General features: G+C 40.5%; 1 protein-coding gene across 3 annotated transcripts in view; it reads left to right on the top strand.

Moving 5' to 3' along the window:
* The window catches only part of nubpl (nucleotide binding protein-like), a 46127-nt gene that overhangs the window by 24699 nt on the left and 7575 nt on the right, over positions 1–13853 (top strand). For all 3 annotated transcript variants that reach the window (XR_002835658.2, XM_023790953.2, XM_072698886.1), the window contains exon 10: positions 933–1015. Coding sequence is in view for 1 of the 3 variants with exons in the window: in XM_023790953.2 (XP_023646721.1) it covers positions 933–1015 (83 nt within the window). In the remaining 2 variants the exon portion in view is untranslated. Of the gene's footprint in view, positions 1–932; positions 1016–13853 lie in introns of those variants that run through there.

Below are 13853 nucleotides of genomic sequence, written 5' to 3'. Positions count from 1 at the left end.
CCCAGACCAACCACTCATTTGACACAAAGTCAAACCAGCAATACCCAAGGATCATCCAAAGAGAGACAGTACCAAAGGACTCCAGTCTTCATCTCAGGTCACTGTGTAGCATCCATGTCTTGCAGCCATGCAGCAAGACAGGGAGCACAAGAACTCTGAAGACTTTCGTCCTCTTACAAAGATATCAGGAGTGCCACACCCCTTTTCAGCAATCTAATGACCCCCAATGCTTTCCCAAGTACTTATTTGTGTAACTAACACTTTTAGCAATCATTTTGTATTCTCTTAACATTTTATGACTGTAATGATTCAAACCATGTTCATGAATGTAGTTCAAGAGTAATAAGCATTTTATTGGGGGCGGGGTTGAGATAGGTGCTTGATTTGTTGTTATTATAATGATGTTCATTACAGTAAAAATGTTAAGTAGTGCATGTCTACTGGCCACATACTGGAAGCTCAGCCTAGCTGCATTTATGCCTAGTCGCCTCCTTGACAGCACATATGGTTGTAATGGGCTATTTGCCTCACTTGTCCATTGCTTTGGACAAAAGAATCTGCCAAATAAGAGTAAATATAAATGTATTGCTGTATCGTGATTCTTGTGATATCTCTGAAACCCTTACCATGGATATAATTGTAAAGTGTCACGATAACTTATCCTCATATCACTCACCAGTACCTATAATGCCAATCTTTAACATACTATGCAGCCTTATCACAGACATTTTGAAATGAAACAAATAATTAATTACAGTAAGTTGCTTTGTAGGGTATAAATGACAGTAATATAAATAACTTTTGGAAGAGTAGTTTAAATGGTTACTGTAAAACAGATTAAATAGTTTAAATGTCAAGTTTGCTAAATGTTAAAACATTTAAAATATGAGCATATCATGACCACCACTGCCATGTATTCCTCTCCCTTGCAGGGGACATCCCCCTCCACATCAACATTATGAAGATGTCTGACCTGGGCCAGCCCGTGGTTTTGTCGTCCCCTGACAGCCCTGAGGTTTGTTCACTAATGGGCCTGCAGCGTTGTTTTCCTCACAGTTGGTATCAAATGCTTGAACGATGCTAATTCTCATCCATTGATCCATTTTGCTTGCCGGGGGAGGGGGGTCTGGAGCCTGGAGCCTATCTCTGAGGCTATGGGTGCAGGGCAGGAATCAACCCCAGATAGGGTATCAGCCAATCGCAGGGCACACTCACACACCATTCATTCACATGCATACCCTAATCAACCTCAGCATGTTTTTGGACTGTGGGGGGGAAACCTGAGTACCCGGAGGAAACCCCATGATGACATGGGGAGAACATGCAAACTCCACACACATGGCGCCATAGCAGAGACTCAAACCCTGGTCCTAGAGGAATAAAGCAACAGTGCTAACCACTGTGCCACCCCTCTTAATTCTGACAGAATATGAATACAAAGGAAATATGTATGACATCGGCCCTGTGGTGGACTGGCGGCCTGCCCAGGGTGTACCCTGCCTCTCGCCCGATGATGCTGGGATTGGCTCCAGCTTCCCCACGACCCAGATGGGTAAAGCGGTATAGATAATGGATGGATGGATATGTATGACATCAGTATGTACGAGCAACCGATAGTTATTAGACCAGTTCATGTTAAATTAAATTACATTGAAATGGCCCCCAACATTGATGTGGAAAGGTGCCACACATGCACAAATTGCATATATATTTTTGCTTATATTATTACACATGCATTGCTAACACACTTTTTCAGTTTTTCAGCCTGATGGAACTGCATCATGGAATTCCTTTTCTCAGTGAAGTGCAGTATCCCATTTAATCCTGCAAACAAACCTTAGTGGTAGTGTTAGAGCATGAAGCAGCACTTAATAACTCATCTGCCAGTTTTATCAGTTTTATTAAGGATATTGCCTTATTGCAATGGGCTGGTAACCAGTTGCCATGCAAATGATTATTCATGGTTTGGAGCGATTTTCAGAGGTGTGAGGAAAGTAGATGAATTGATATAAACTTTCTCGACAAACATTTTGAGGAATCATTGCATTTTTTTCATACATTAGTATTACAATGAGCATGTTTTAAAAATTGCTGTTACAATTTTTTTTAAATTTAGGAAAATAATTCACCCCTAAATGTATAGGAGAAAATGATCTCTTAATTAAAAAAAGACATTCTTAAAGTGTTCCCCAAATAGCCAGGATTTGCATTAAAAAGAGTGGGTTTTTCTTTTATCTCTAAATTTCATTGGTTGCCTAGCTTTATGCAAATTGAAGTAATAAAAGGTGCAAGCTGTGAAGTTATTTATTAATATGTTTTATTCACCTTGGCCAAGTAGAAATTTGTGATGGAAAATGCATCCCACAGTTTTTCCACCAGGCTACTAAGACAAGAATGGCATTTTACCAGTCAGAAGGTATTATTTCAGGGAAAAACTGTTCTCCGTGCATAAAAAGGAGAATGGAATGCAATACCAAGGCATTAGTTCCTTGTCCTCCATTCCTCTCACAGTAATAGGCCTTTGGATGGCAATTCTCTCACTGCACATTAGCCAGCTTGTAATGGCAGCTGACCAGTGTTGGCATCACCCTGGCATGGTTGACCTGTGCCATTAAGGTAATGTAACCCACAACCACTTAACACTTTGAAAGTTTTTTGCTGAGGAGCTTAAAGATATCACCAGTAATTTACAGAGTATGCATCACAAGTGTAGCAGTGGCATTAGGGCTAAATTACTGTTACCATGGTATCCTTCACTGATACTTTCTTTCTGTTGACCTGGAATCAATGTACACTCTTTGTGTCCAGATTGTGCACAGTGGAGCAAGCCTTAGAGCCAGCATACATCCACTCACTCTCAGGAAAGGACTGCTGATTTTTTTTGCCAAAGCAGATTGTTTTTGAAATGCTGAAAGGTTAGATTCAAATTTCAGATCATTTGATGTACTTTGGTCATCATTATCATTCTTAAGAACATAAGAACTATACAAACGAGAGGAGGCCATTCGGCCCATCAAGCTCGCTTGGGGAGAACTTAACTAATAGCTCAGAGTTGTTAAAATCTTATCTAGCTCTGATTTAAAGGAACCCAAGGATTCAGCTTGCACTACGTTATCAGGAAGACTATTCCATACTCTGACTACACGCTGTGTAAAGAAGTGCTTCCTTAAATCCAGTTTGAAATGTTCTCCCGCCAATTTCCACCTATGGCTATGAGTTCTTGTATTTGAACTAATGCTGAAGTAACTATTCGGTTGAACAGCATCCAAACCTGTTATAATCTTATAGACCTGGATCATGTCCCCCCTCAGTCTCCTTTGCTTGAGGCTGAACAGATTTAGCTCAACTAACCTTTCCTCGTATGACATTCCTCTAAGACCAGAAATCATTCTTGTGGCCCTACGCTGCACCTTTTCTAAGGCCGCAATGTCCTTTTTAAGATATGGTGACCAAACCTGCGCACAATATTCTAGGTGAGGTCTCACCAAGGAATTGTATAATCTTAGCATTACCTCCCTTAAACTCCACACACCTGGAGATATACCACAACATCCTATTGGCCTTTTTTTTCTCCGCACTGGCCAGAATGAGACATGGAAGCATCAACATACACACCTTGGTGTCATCTGCAAATTTCACCAGTTTACTGTATATATTGGTGTCTATATCATTTATGTAAATTAGGAACAATAGTGGTCCTAAAATTGAACCCTGCGGTACCCCACTATGAACGCAGGCCCACTGTGACATTGTGCCTCTTATAACTACTCGCTGCTTCCTATCTGTTAACCAGTTATCAATCCAGGTTGCTACAGTTCCTAAAATACCTGTCGCTTTGAGTTTAAGTAAGAGCCTCTTGTGGGGGACAACATCAAAAGCCTTTTGGAAATCTAAGTAGATGACATCATAGGCTGCCTTATCATCAACTTCCTGAGTAGCTTCCTCAAAAAACTCCAACAGATTTGTTAAACAGGATCTACGTCTCCTAAATCCATGCTGGCTATCCCTGAAAATGTTATTTGAGTCCAGGTAATCTACCATTTTCTCTTTGATTATAACCTCCATAACTTTACCAGTTATACAAGTTAGACTGATTGGCCTATAGTTTGACAAATTACTTCTATCCCCTTTTTTGAAAATAGGCGTTATGTTGGCATGCTTCCAATCAGAAGGTACCACACCTTCAGATAAGGATTTTTGAAACAGTAAAGTTAAGGGTCGGCAAATAATATCCCTCATCTCTTTTAACACTATAGGTAAGATGCCATCAGGGCCCTGAGATTTATTTATTTTGAGCTTAGCTAGGCTTTGCAAAACATCAACTTCAGTTATATATACAGTATATTAGTTATAGAGGATGCTGGATTAGTAATAAGAACTGATAAGTTACTAGTGTCCTCAACAGTGAATACCCGTGCAAAACTACCATTGAACTCATTTACTATATCAATGTCGTTTTCAATTATAAGACCCTTACTAGCCTGCAGATTAGTAATTTCAGCTTTTAGAGCTCTTTTAGAGTTAAAATACTGGAAGAAACTTTTAACGTCATCCTTAGCCTCCAATGCGATATTCCTTTCGACATTCATTATTAAAGCTTTAAATGTCAGAAGCAGCATTTTGAAATGAATGTGATCTTTTATAGGGAGCCAGTGCAGGCTCTGCAGAACAGGTGTGAGTAAGGAGGCAGGCAGCAGAATTCTGAACTATCTGAAGTTTATGGAGAGATTTAGCAGAGATACCAGCGAGTAGTGAATTGTAGTAGTCAAGACGTCTAGAGATAAAGGCATGAATGAGGGATTCGGCAGCAGAATTTGAAAGGTATAGCCTAATATGGGCGATATTACGGAGGTGAAAGTAAGCTGTTTTTACTATGGCACGAAGGTGTGCATCAAATGACCGGGTTGATACCAAGATGATACCAAGATGATACCAAGATTTCGGACCAGAGTAGATGGAAAATGGTAGTATGGTCCAATTTGAGGGTTATCGGGCTAATTTTGCTAAGTGTGGATTTTGTCCCAAAGACAATTAGTTCAGTCTTATCACTATTAAGTTTTTAAAAATTATGGCTCATCCATACTTTGATTTCAGAGAGGCAGGTTTCTATATGTGCAAGTGGGAGGGTATGTATGGAGCTGGAGCTAACATAAATCTGGGTGTCGTCGGCGTAAAGATGCAAATTTAGATTAAAGCGGCAAATGATCTGACCTAGAGGGTGAATGTAAATGATGAAGAGCAGTGGCCCCAGGACAGAGCTCTGGGGAACACCACGCGTGACAGCTGATATGTCTGATGTCTGACCGGATAGGCTAATAAAATGTTTTCTGTTGGTGAGATAGGAAATAAACCAGTTAAGCGCTGCCCCACAAACTCCTAGATTTTGGAGTCTCTGGATAAGAATGGCATGTGAGACTGTATCAAAGGCTGCACTTAAATTGAGCAAAAGACGGAGGCTTATGGCATCAGTATCAGTTGCAACTAATAGATCATTTAAAACTTATTATTGCCCCCCCCCCCTTGTAAAGATTTGTAAAACGGGTTAGAAAAAATCCACCTTTTGGTGAAGTACCTACATCTCACACTGAAGAATGAGAAAAATCCAACCTTTCATTGAAATAAATGTATTAGAAGAAAAACAAAACTTTCATCAAGAAATAATTATTTTTAAAACGTGCAACAATTATTGGCACCACACAAAATTATAGTGAACACATTGTAACTGAAGCATGTTCCCCCATGTAAATTGCACATCTTTGAGTTGATTGGAGTGTGTAGGAACCTTCAAGCTGTAATCCATGACTTCCTTATTAACTGGAGTACAAATCTGAGATAACAGAGTCTAAATTACCTTAGTCATCCATCAACATGGGAATGATAAGAGAACACACAAACCAAATGAGGGAGAAGTGTGTTGACCTTCATAAGTCAGGGAATGGGTATAAAAAAAAATACTCGCCTGAAAATGCCTTTTTCTACTCTTATGGCAAAAGAACCTGGACATAAGGAAGTGGACATCAACTGGAACTGTTACAAACCTGCCTGGAAGGGGATCCAAGTTTATTTTGCCCCCATGCACAGTGAGGAGGATCACAAGAGAGGCAAAAAAATCCCCAAGGATTACTATTGGTGAATTACAAGACAAAGTAAAATCTTGGCATTACCACGTCTCCAAAACCACCATCTGATACCACCTTCATGCTAACAGATTATTTGGAAGGCATTCCAGAAAAAAGCCTTTTGTGTCAGTTAACCACAAATATAAGCGCCTGGAGTTTGTGAAGTGCTACTACAACTTTAACTGGAACTAAATTCTATGGTCTGATGAAAATGGAACTTTTTGCCAAGAAATATTCAAGGTGGTTTTGGCAAAAAAAAAAGATGGCTATAAAAGTAATAATACATTTTATTTGTGAGCGCCTTTCAAAACTCTCAAGGTCACCTTACAAGATAAAAACATAGAGATCAAAAGATAAAACAATAGAATAACAAATAATTAAAAGAAACAAAATAGATAAAACAAAATAAACAAAACAAACAATATGATAAAATAGATGAAACAAACAATTGCTTTAATCGCTATTACAGTTGGGTATGGGAACGCAGTCTTATTTAGAAAACATACAAAAAGAGACGCATATAATGTTTAATCATTCGTTTTGTATTTGTCCAGTCCACGGGGTTAATTTAATTGGGGATCGTTAAAATGATAGATCACCTATCTTGATTAAGCCTGATTCGGTTCGTTATATATATATATATTGAAAAAAATACGTGAAAAAAAATTGGTATTAATTATATTGAATGTTCTTGAGTAATCGATAAAATCAGTTTCTGTGTATGTACAAGACATCAATCTGTAATAGTGCAAAATATGTCCAGTTGATATGTCTAGTATGATCATCTGGCAATAGCCTGTAGGTCTGTGTGGTCAGACACTGTGCAATAAACAGAATTTTTAGGAACATGGCAAATGTTCACATTGCAGCATGGAAGCAGGCTCACTGTTACAACGCTGACCGGGGAAGCAGAGGCGAGGAGACCTAGGATCGGGGGAATGCGGGGTTTAATGAGCAAAAGGAACACAGACGAGCAGTAAAGCAGAATTACAATATAATGACCGGACTGGACAAAGAAACGGAAACGCGGACTAAATACAATGGAGTAATGACAAATTTGACAACAGTCAGGAACAGCTGGTAAACATGGGGAATCTACACAGGGTTAACAAGGGGGCGTGGCACACGGAAAGAGCAGACGATCGAGGCATGACACTCACTGGAGTGCTTTGTCACAGATAACTTAATTTTCTTTAACAAAGTGCCTAACCGCACATTAAATAAAGTCACACAACAAAGGCGCACAACAGTGTTCAGATGTTGTGCTATCGGTCGGCTGAAATGTAAACGTTTTCTTCAGAGACTGGGTGGTAACGCCGAAAACACGAGCTAAACGCAGCAAACGAAAGGCTACCGGAAATTACTTAGCTGGCTGAACTTTTACCGGAACTACGTCACACCGCTCTGTGCATATTGGTGCGTTCGTTTTTCTCTCGGAACTCGGAAATTCCGAGTTGAGTGACATCACGTCCGACAATCTCCCGTTCGAGCTACCCACATCTCGGAACAAACATGGCTGCCTCCATGAACACGTTGCTGTGTGTTGTTGCTTTATATTTTAGCAGATTTGGAGTTTTCCAAATGAAGAAAATGGAGAAATTTAGATTTTTCCGAGAGACAAACAAGAAACACGAACTAGTCAAACCACATTAAAAGCTTTATAAAATATTTTAGTACATTCATAGCGATATTCTTTTTTCGAACAGTAAATAAACTACAAACAAACCAAGTCGCCATGTTGAAATTACGTCACAAGGGCAACTCGGGCAACAAAATCTTATCCGACTTCAACGTCATAAAAGGGGCGTGTTTCCGACGGGAAGTGATGTTTTTCGTGACGTATCGTGACGTTTTCATCCGAGTTCCGACTTGGAGAGAAATAATCGAACGCACCATATAGCCTATTCTTTCGCGCGAAAGGGAAACACACTGACGTCACATACGGGGCACGAGGCTACATTGCGCATGTCATGAACCGTCGAACCGTGTGACGCATGCATGCTCCGAACCGAGACAAGCGAACCGAACGGTTCGGTTTTTTTTCATTAACCGTGCCATCCCTAGTGGATAGTGATGCAGAAGGTATAGAGAGAAAAGTAGCAGAGGAAGAACGGAGAGAGCGAGACGGTAAGTATGACTCAAGGAGATCAGAGAGGTATGGCGTGCCCAAATTGTATAAAGCTTTAAAGGTTAAGAGAAGAATTTTAAATTCTATACGAAATCAGATTGGAAGCCAGTGAAGTTGCTTGAGAACTGGAGTAATAGAAGAAAAACGCTTAGATCTGGTGATAACTCGAGCTGCTGAATTCTGAGCCAATTGAAGTTTACCAAGAGATTTGTAAGGTAAACCAGAGAGGAGAGCATTGCAGTTATCGAGATGAGATGTAACAAGAGCGTTAACCAAAATAGCTGTATTATTAAGAGAGAGTGACGAACATAGACGGTTAATGTTATGAAGGTGAAAGTAAGCAGCCCAAGTGATATTATTAATATGTGGAACAAAAGAGAGAGTACTATCAAAAATAACCCCAAGGCTCTTAACCTCGGGGGAAGGAGAAAGAGATGGCGACATCCCTGAGATTTTAACAATCGTAATTCAGAGGTGTACCAAGGAAACTTACAGTTCGGGTCTTCACAGGTGCCAGCGTATCGAGAATGTTATAAAGACTGTCATTGTAATATGATACAAGATCATCTGGGGTGGATAAATAATTGTTACTTGTCAAGTTATTGATTTCAGTGGTATGAGTGCGAGCGCCGTATTATCGGCTGGGGCGTCCGGCGCGACCATAAGCGGGTGCGCTGGAGGTGATGAACAGAGCGAACCACCGCCGTGTGTTTTCTCAGCGGGGGAAGTAGAGAGTTGGCCTTCTTCATGCTCTTCCAGAATAGAGAATCTGTTTTGGAGAGCAATCTCGTGATGTTGCATTTGAGACAGAGGATGCCGGTCAGAGCGTCTACCTCTCCGCTTACCCCCACGAGCTGCAATCCACACTCCTGACTGACGAGGAGTAGAGCAGACTGTCATTTTCGGTCGCGCGCCTAGATTAAACCAGGGATTAGATGACTGATTAGAACCAGTATTAGGCTCCAGTGATAAGGCGTCTGCAGGAATGCTGGGTGTACCATTAACCATGGCCAGCATAGAATCAAGCAGAACCTCATCTTCGCGAATTTTTCTAAGAGTGGATATCCTATTTTCCAAGTCCGATATTTTTTCCAATAAATGGACAATTGCAACCTGCTGGGGATTCCGGAAATTCCATCATAGAAGACTGGGTAGGCATGAATTAAATAGGTATGTATAAATAAATAAAAATAAAATAAAATGAGTCGACTAGCTTGTCGACTGAAAACAAGGCCGGGACTCAGTCCCTAGTCTAGACTCTAGAGTTACAGTTCTTCCCGGGAAGGCAACATTTTCTGCCAGTAGAGCGCTGCAGTGCCCTCACCTAGCCTAGCATCAAATATTCAAAAACACTTTCTAGGACGATCGGATGCAGTAACGGACAAGTTAATTTGACAGATACTTTGCCATGTTCTTTCTCCAATTTTCGAGACAAAGAAAGTGTTATCCAAGGATCTTACAGAATCCTTTTAGCGGCGAACAAACTTCTCCAACTGGTGTGTAACTGTGACCCATACAGTCCGTGAGGAGACGCGGACCTTTCAGGAAAGAACCCAATTGTAAAATACAGTGGAGGTTCAGTGATGTTGTGAGGCTGTTTTTCCTCCAAAGGCCCTGGAAACCTTGTTAGGGTACATGGCATTATAGACTCCATGAAGTACCAAGACATTTTAAATCAAAATGTGGCTGCCTCTTCCAGGAAACTAAAACTGGACCATCACTGATTCCTCCAACAGGACAATGATCCTAAGCACATGTCCAAATCAACACAAAAATGGTTAGCTGACCACAGAATCAAGCTTCTGCCATGGTTGTCACAGTCCCCTGACCTTAACCCCATTGAAAACCTGTGGGCTGAGCTGAAGAGCAAAGTGCACAAGAAAAGGCCTAGGAGAAGTCTCTGCTGTTATACTGGCAAAGGGAGGTTGTACAAAATATTAAATGCTGGGGTGCCGATAATTGTGGCACATGTGTTTTTGTTGAAAATAATTATTTCTCGATGACGGATTTCTTTTTCTTTGATTAAATTTATTTCAATGAAAGGTTGGATTATTCTAATTTTTTCAGTGTAACATGAAGCCACTTCCCCAAAAGGTGGATTTTTTTTCTAACCCTTTTTACAAATCTTTATAAGGGGTGCAAATAATTGTAGAGTACACTGTAGCACTGAAACTGCCCTAGGTCACGTAACTAATGATCTGCTCATGGCAGCTGACTCAAGAGTCTTCCTTCTTCCTTGAATCAGGAGTCTCATCTTCCTTTACCTAACTGTTTGATTGTAAGTCATTGTAGGCCGTTATTGGTTAGCATTTATATGCTCCTACTTGGACAGATTGTTAGGAGCAGTGTTGGGCATGTACCTTTAAAAAAGTAATTAGTTATAGTTACTAGTTACTTCTCACAAATAGTAACTGAGTTAGTAACTGAGTTACATCATTATAAAAGTAACTAATTACCAGGCAAAGTAACTATTGCGTTACTTAAAAAAAAAATCTAATTTAATATAACTATAAATAAATATAAAACATTGTACACTAATCTACACTATTTTAATGTTGTTGTGGGACAACGTGAGAGACAACTATCAAATTCAACATATTATAAATATTATCATTACTTTAGTGGAACAGTAAAGCACAATAGATGGTTTAGAACTTTAAATATTTATTGCACAGACCACAACTTGTCAACAAATAAGTCTAAATATAAATTATGCTTCTGAAGAAATGTAGAAATGTCCTTTGGTAGCAGAGCTCACGTTATCACCTGCGTTCTTAGCCACTAATTTTGTGGCGGCATGTGACGATGTGAGGTGCTTCAGTAGATTAGAATTACTTGTTACCGACACAGAGAGACTCTTTTTTCCTGGGCATAAGTTGCACGTTACATAAATATTTTTGCCTTTCACCTCAGCGAGGGAAAAGTAGTGCTTATATTTCCAGTTTGCAAAAGCTACCTTTGAATTTGTTGGACTTGCCATCGTTGTGATTCCTGGATGTTGGTGTGTGCGACTGACCGTGCATGTCCTTTTGTGTGATCACCCGCACTACTCTGCCTCTGATTGGCAAACAATGGAAATTTACTCAATCTAAGCCAATCATCGCGTTCTCAGTTACACCACGTGTGCAGACACACCAATCATCATCACTGGTTATGTGTCCCGCCCCGGCCCCGAACACACACAAACACACACACCCCAGAGAAAGAGAAGTCCTATGGCTGAGAGAGACACTGCTCGCATGAAAACCGCTTCAGTGTTCTCAGTTATAGTAACGCGCATTTTATTGTCAGTAACGGTAACGGCGTTGTAACGGGGGAAACAGTAATTCGTTTGATTACTTGTTACTGAAAAAAGTATCGCCGTTAGTAACGCCATTTATTTATAGCGCCGTTATTCCCATCACTGGTTAGGAGACACAGGCTATGCTGACGATACTCAGCTGTATGTTTCTTCCAAGTCTGACATGACTGCTCTACATTAATAAATTACTGACTGGCGGCCATCAAATCCTGGATGCAGCAGAGCTTTCTTAAATTTAGCTCTGCAAAACCAGATGTGATATTGATAGACATTAGTTCATCTATCGGTAATGCTGTAAACCTTAACCTTACATTTGACAATATTCAAGTACATCCATATTCTGATGCAATCATACAATCTTGAATCCTGCTTGATGAACAACTTACCTTTTATGTGCACAAAAACAAAAAAAAATTTCCACCTCTGTAATATTGCTAGTCATTTCTGTCACTACCTGTTGCTGAACAACTGGTCCATGTCTTGGACTGGTGTACTGTAATGGCCTTTATTTCAGTTTTGCATTCCATAACACTATTGCCCATGTCCTCACACACACTCCTTTTCATCAATATCTCTCTCCTGTACTCGCTGATCTTCACTGACATACCACTACCTTGCTGATAAAGAAAAGCTGCACCTAGTCTTTAAGAAAAGTCTTAATGTTTGATTATATTTTGTGTTTATTTGCCTTTATGTTGTTGTTACATTTTTCTTGCTATTACTTATATTTTACTCCTTCAGGGGTTACTATATTGCTTGACTGCCTTCATGATCTTATGACTACTTTACTTTTGTTAACATATTATATGTTTTTTATTTATTTTTTTAAAACTGTGTAGCGCATTGCATGTGAAAAATGCCAACAACCCATTTTAGCCATTTGTACTTGTGACCTTGTTCTGTCAGTCTTTCCTCATAGCCCATGACCACAGGTGATGATATTGGCATAAATGGACTTGTAAATTAAGAGTCTGGCCGCCACTCCATGCACCGAATCCAGCTTACCACCAAGTGACGATTGGTTGATAGCTCTGCCTCTCTATTAATCCCCAACCTTTGGCCTCTGGTTTTGTGGTGCATTGTATATTTATTAATACCCTTGTGTTCTAATATGGTGCTTGCTCTCCACATTCCAGCCAAGGTCTTGTAAATATGCCCACATCTGCCTGAGGTCTTTCATCCTGTAGAATTCCAGAATAGGAGAAACTCCACCACTGATTAACTGGTCTGGTTCCAGATCCCCAGTGCTGACTGTCTCAAGCCAATACTTTTCTATTTCCCATACTAGCTTGGGCTTCTTCCCTGCTAGAGAGGTAGCATTTCACATTCCCAAAACCAGGGTCCATTGCCATGGTCTTATTCTGAGTCCTTCCCACTCTTGCCTGCTGTACAAATGGTGCTGTGCCTGACCACTATCTTTTGTCTTGTGCATGCCCTCATAATAAGCTCATACTGGTAAATCCAGGATTTGAACTTGCCAGGTAGTCCTCATAATAAGCCCAGTCAGGTTACATGTGTGGCCCAGCCACCAAGCCCTAGCCAGCAAGCACCATCCTCAGGCCTTGCAGCAGTATTGCATCCTGTTCACACTATTCCAGGCAGGGTGCACTTATTCTTGCTACCTTTCATTGGGGGATGTTTGTTTGATCATAGTTTGTCTGACCTCTCTTCAAAGAGTTGGCCACCAAGTGTGGCCCTTCCAGGGCTCAATCTCCAGATGAGATACACTATAGGGACACCCAAAAGTATTGGGACACCTAGCCATTACACTAACAGGAACTTTTATGCCATTATAAATCCATAGGCATCCATATGGAGTTACAGTAGTCCCCCCTTTGCAGCTATAACAGCTGCCACTTTCCTGGAAAGTCTTTCCACAAGATTTTGGAGTGTATCTGTGGGAAATTTTGGCCACGCATCCTAAGAGCATTTGTGAGATCAGTCACTAATGTGTTGGCCTGGCTTGCAGTCTGTTCTCTGTTCATTTATCCCAAAGATATTTGATGGGGTTGAGTTCAGGACTGCAGGTCAGTCAAGTTCTTCCACACCAAATTCACCCAACCATGTCTCTATGGACCTTGCTTTGTGTACTGTGGCACAGTCATGTTCGAACAGAAAAGGGCCTTCCCAAACTGTTTCCACAAAATTGGAAGCATAGAATTGTCCAAAATGTCTTGGTAAGCTGAAGCATTGGGACTTCCCTTCACTGGAATTAAGGGGCCTATCTCAACCCCTGAAAAACAACCCCAAACCTCCTCCACCAAACTTTATAGTTGGCACCATGCAGTCAGGCAAGTAATATTTT

The sequence above is a fragment of the Paramormyrops kingsleyae genome, chromosome 14 (assembly GCF_048594095.1).
Source record: "Paramormyrops kingsleyae isolate MSU_618 chromosome 14, PKINGS_0.4, whole genome shotgun sequence".
NCBI lineage: Eukaryota > Metazoa > Chordata > Actinopteri > Osteoglossiformes > Mormyridae > Paramormyrops > Paramormyrops kingsleyae.
The sequence above is the reverse complement of the archived record's forward strand: the minus strand, read 5'-3'. Positions and strand labels throughout refer to the sequence as shown.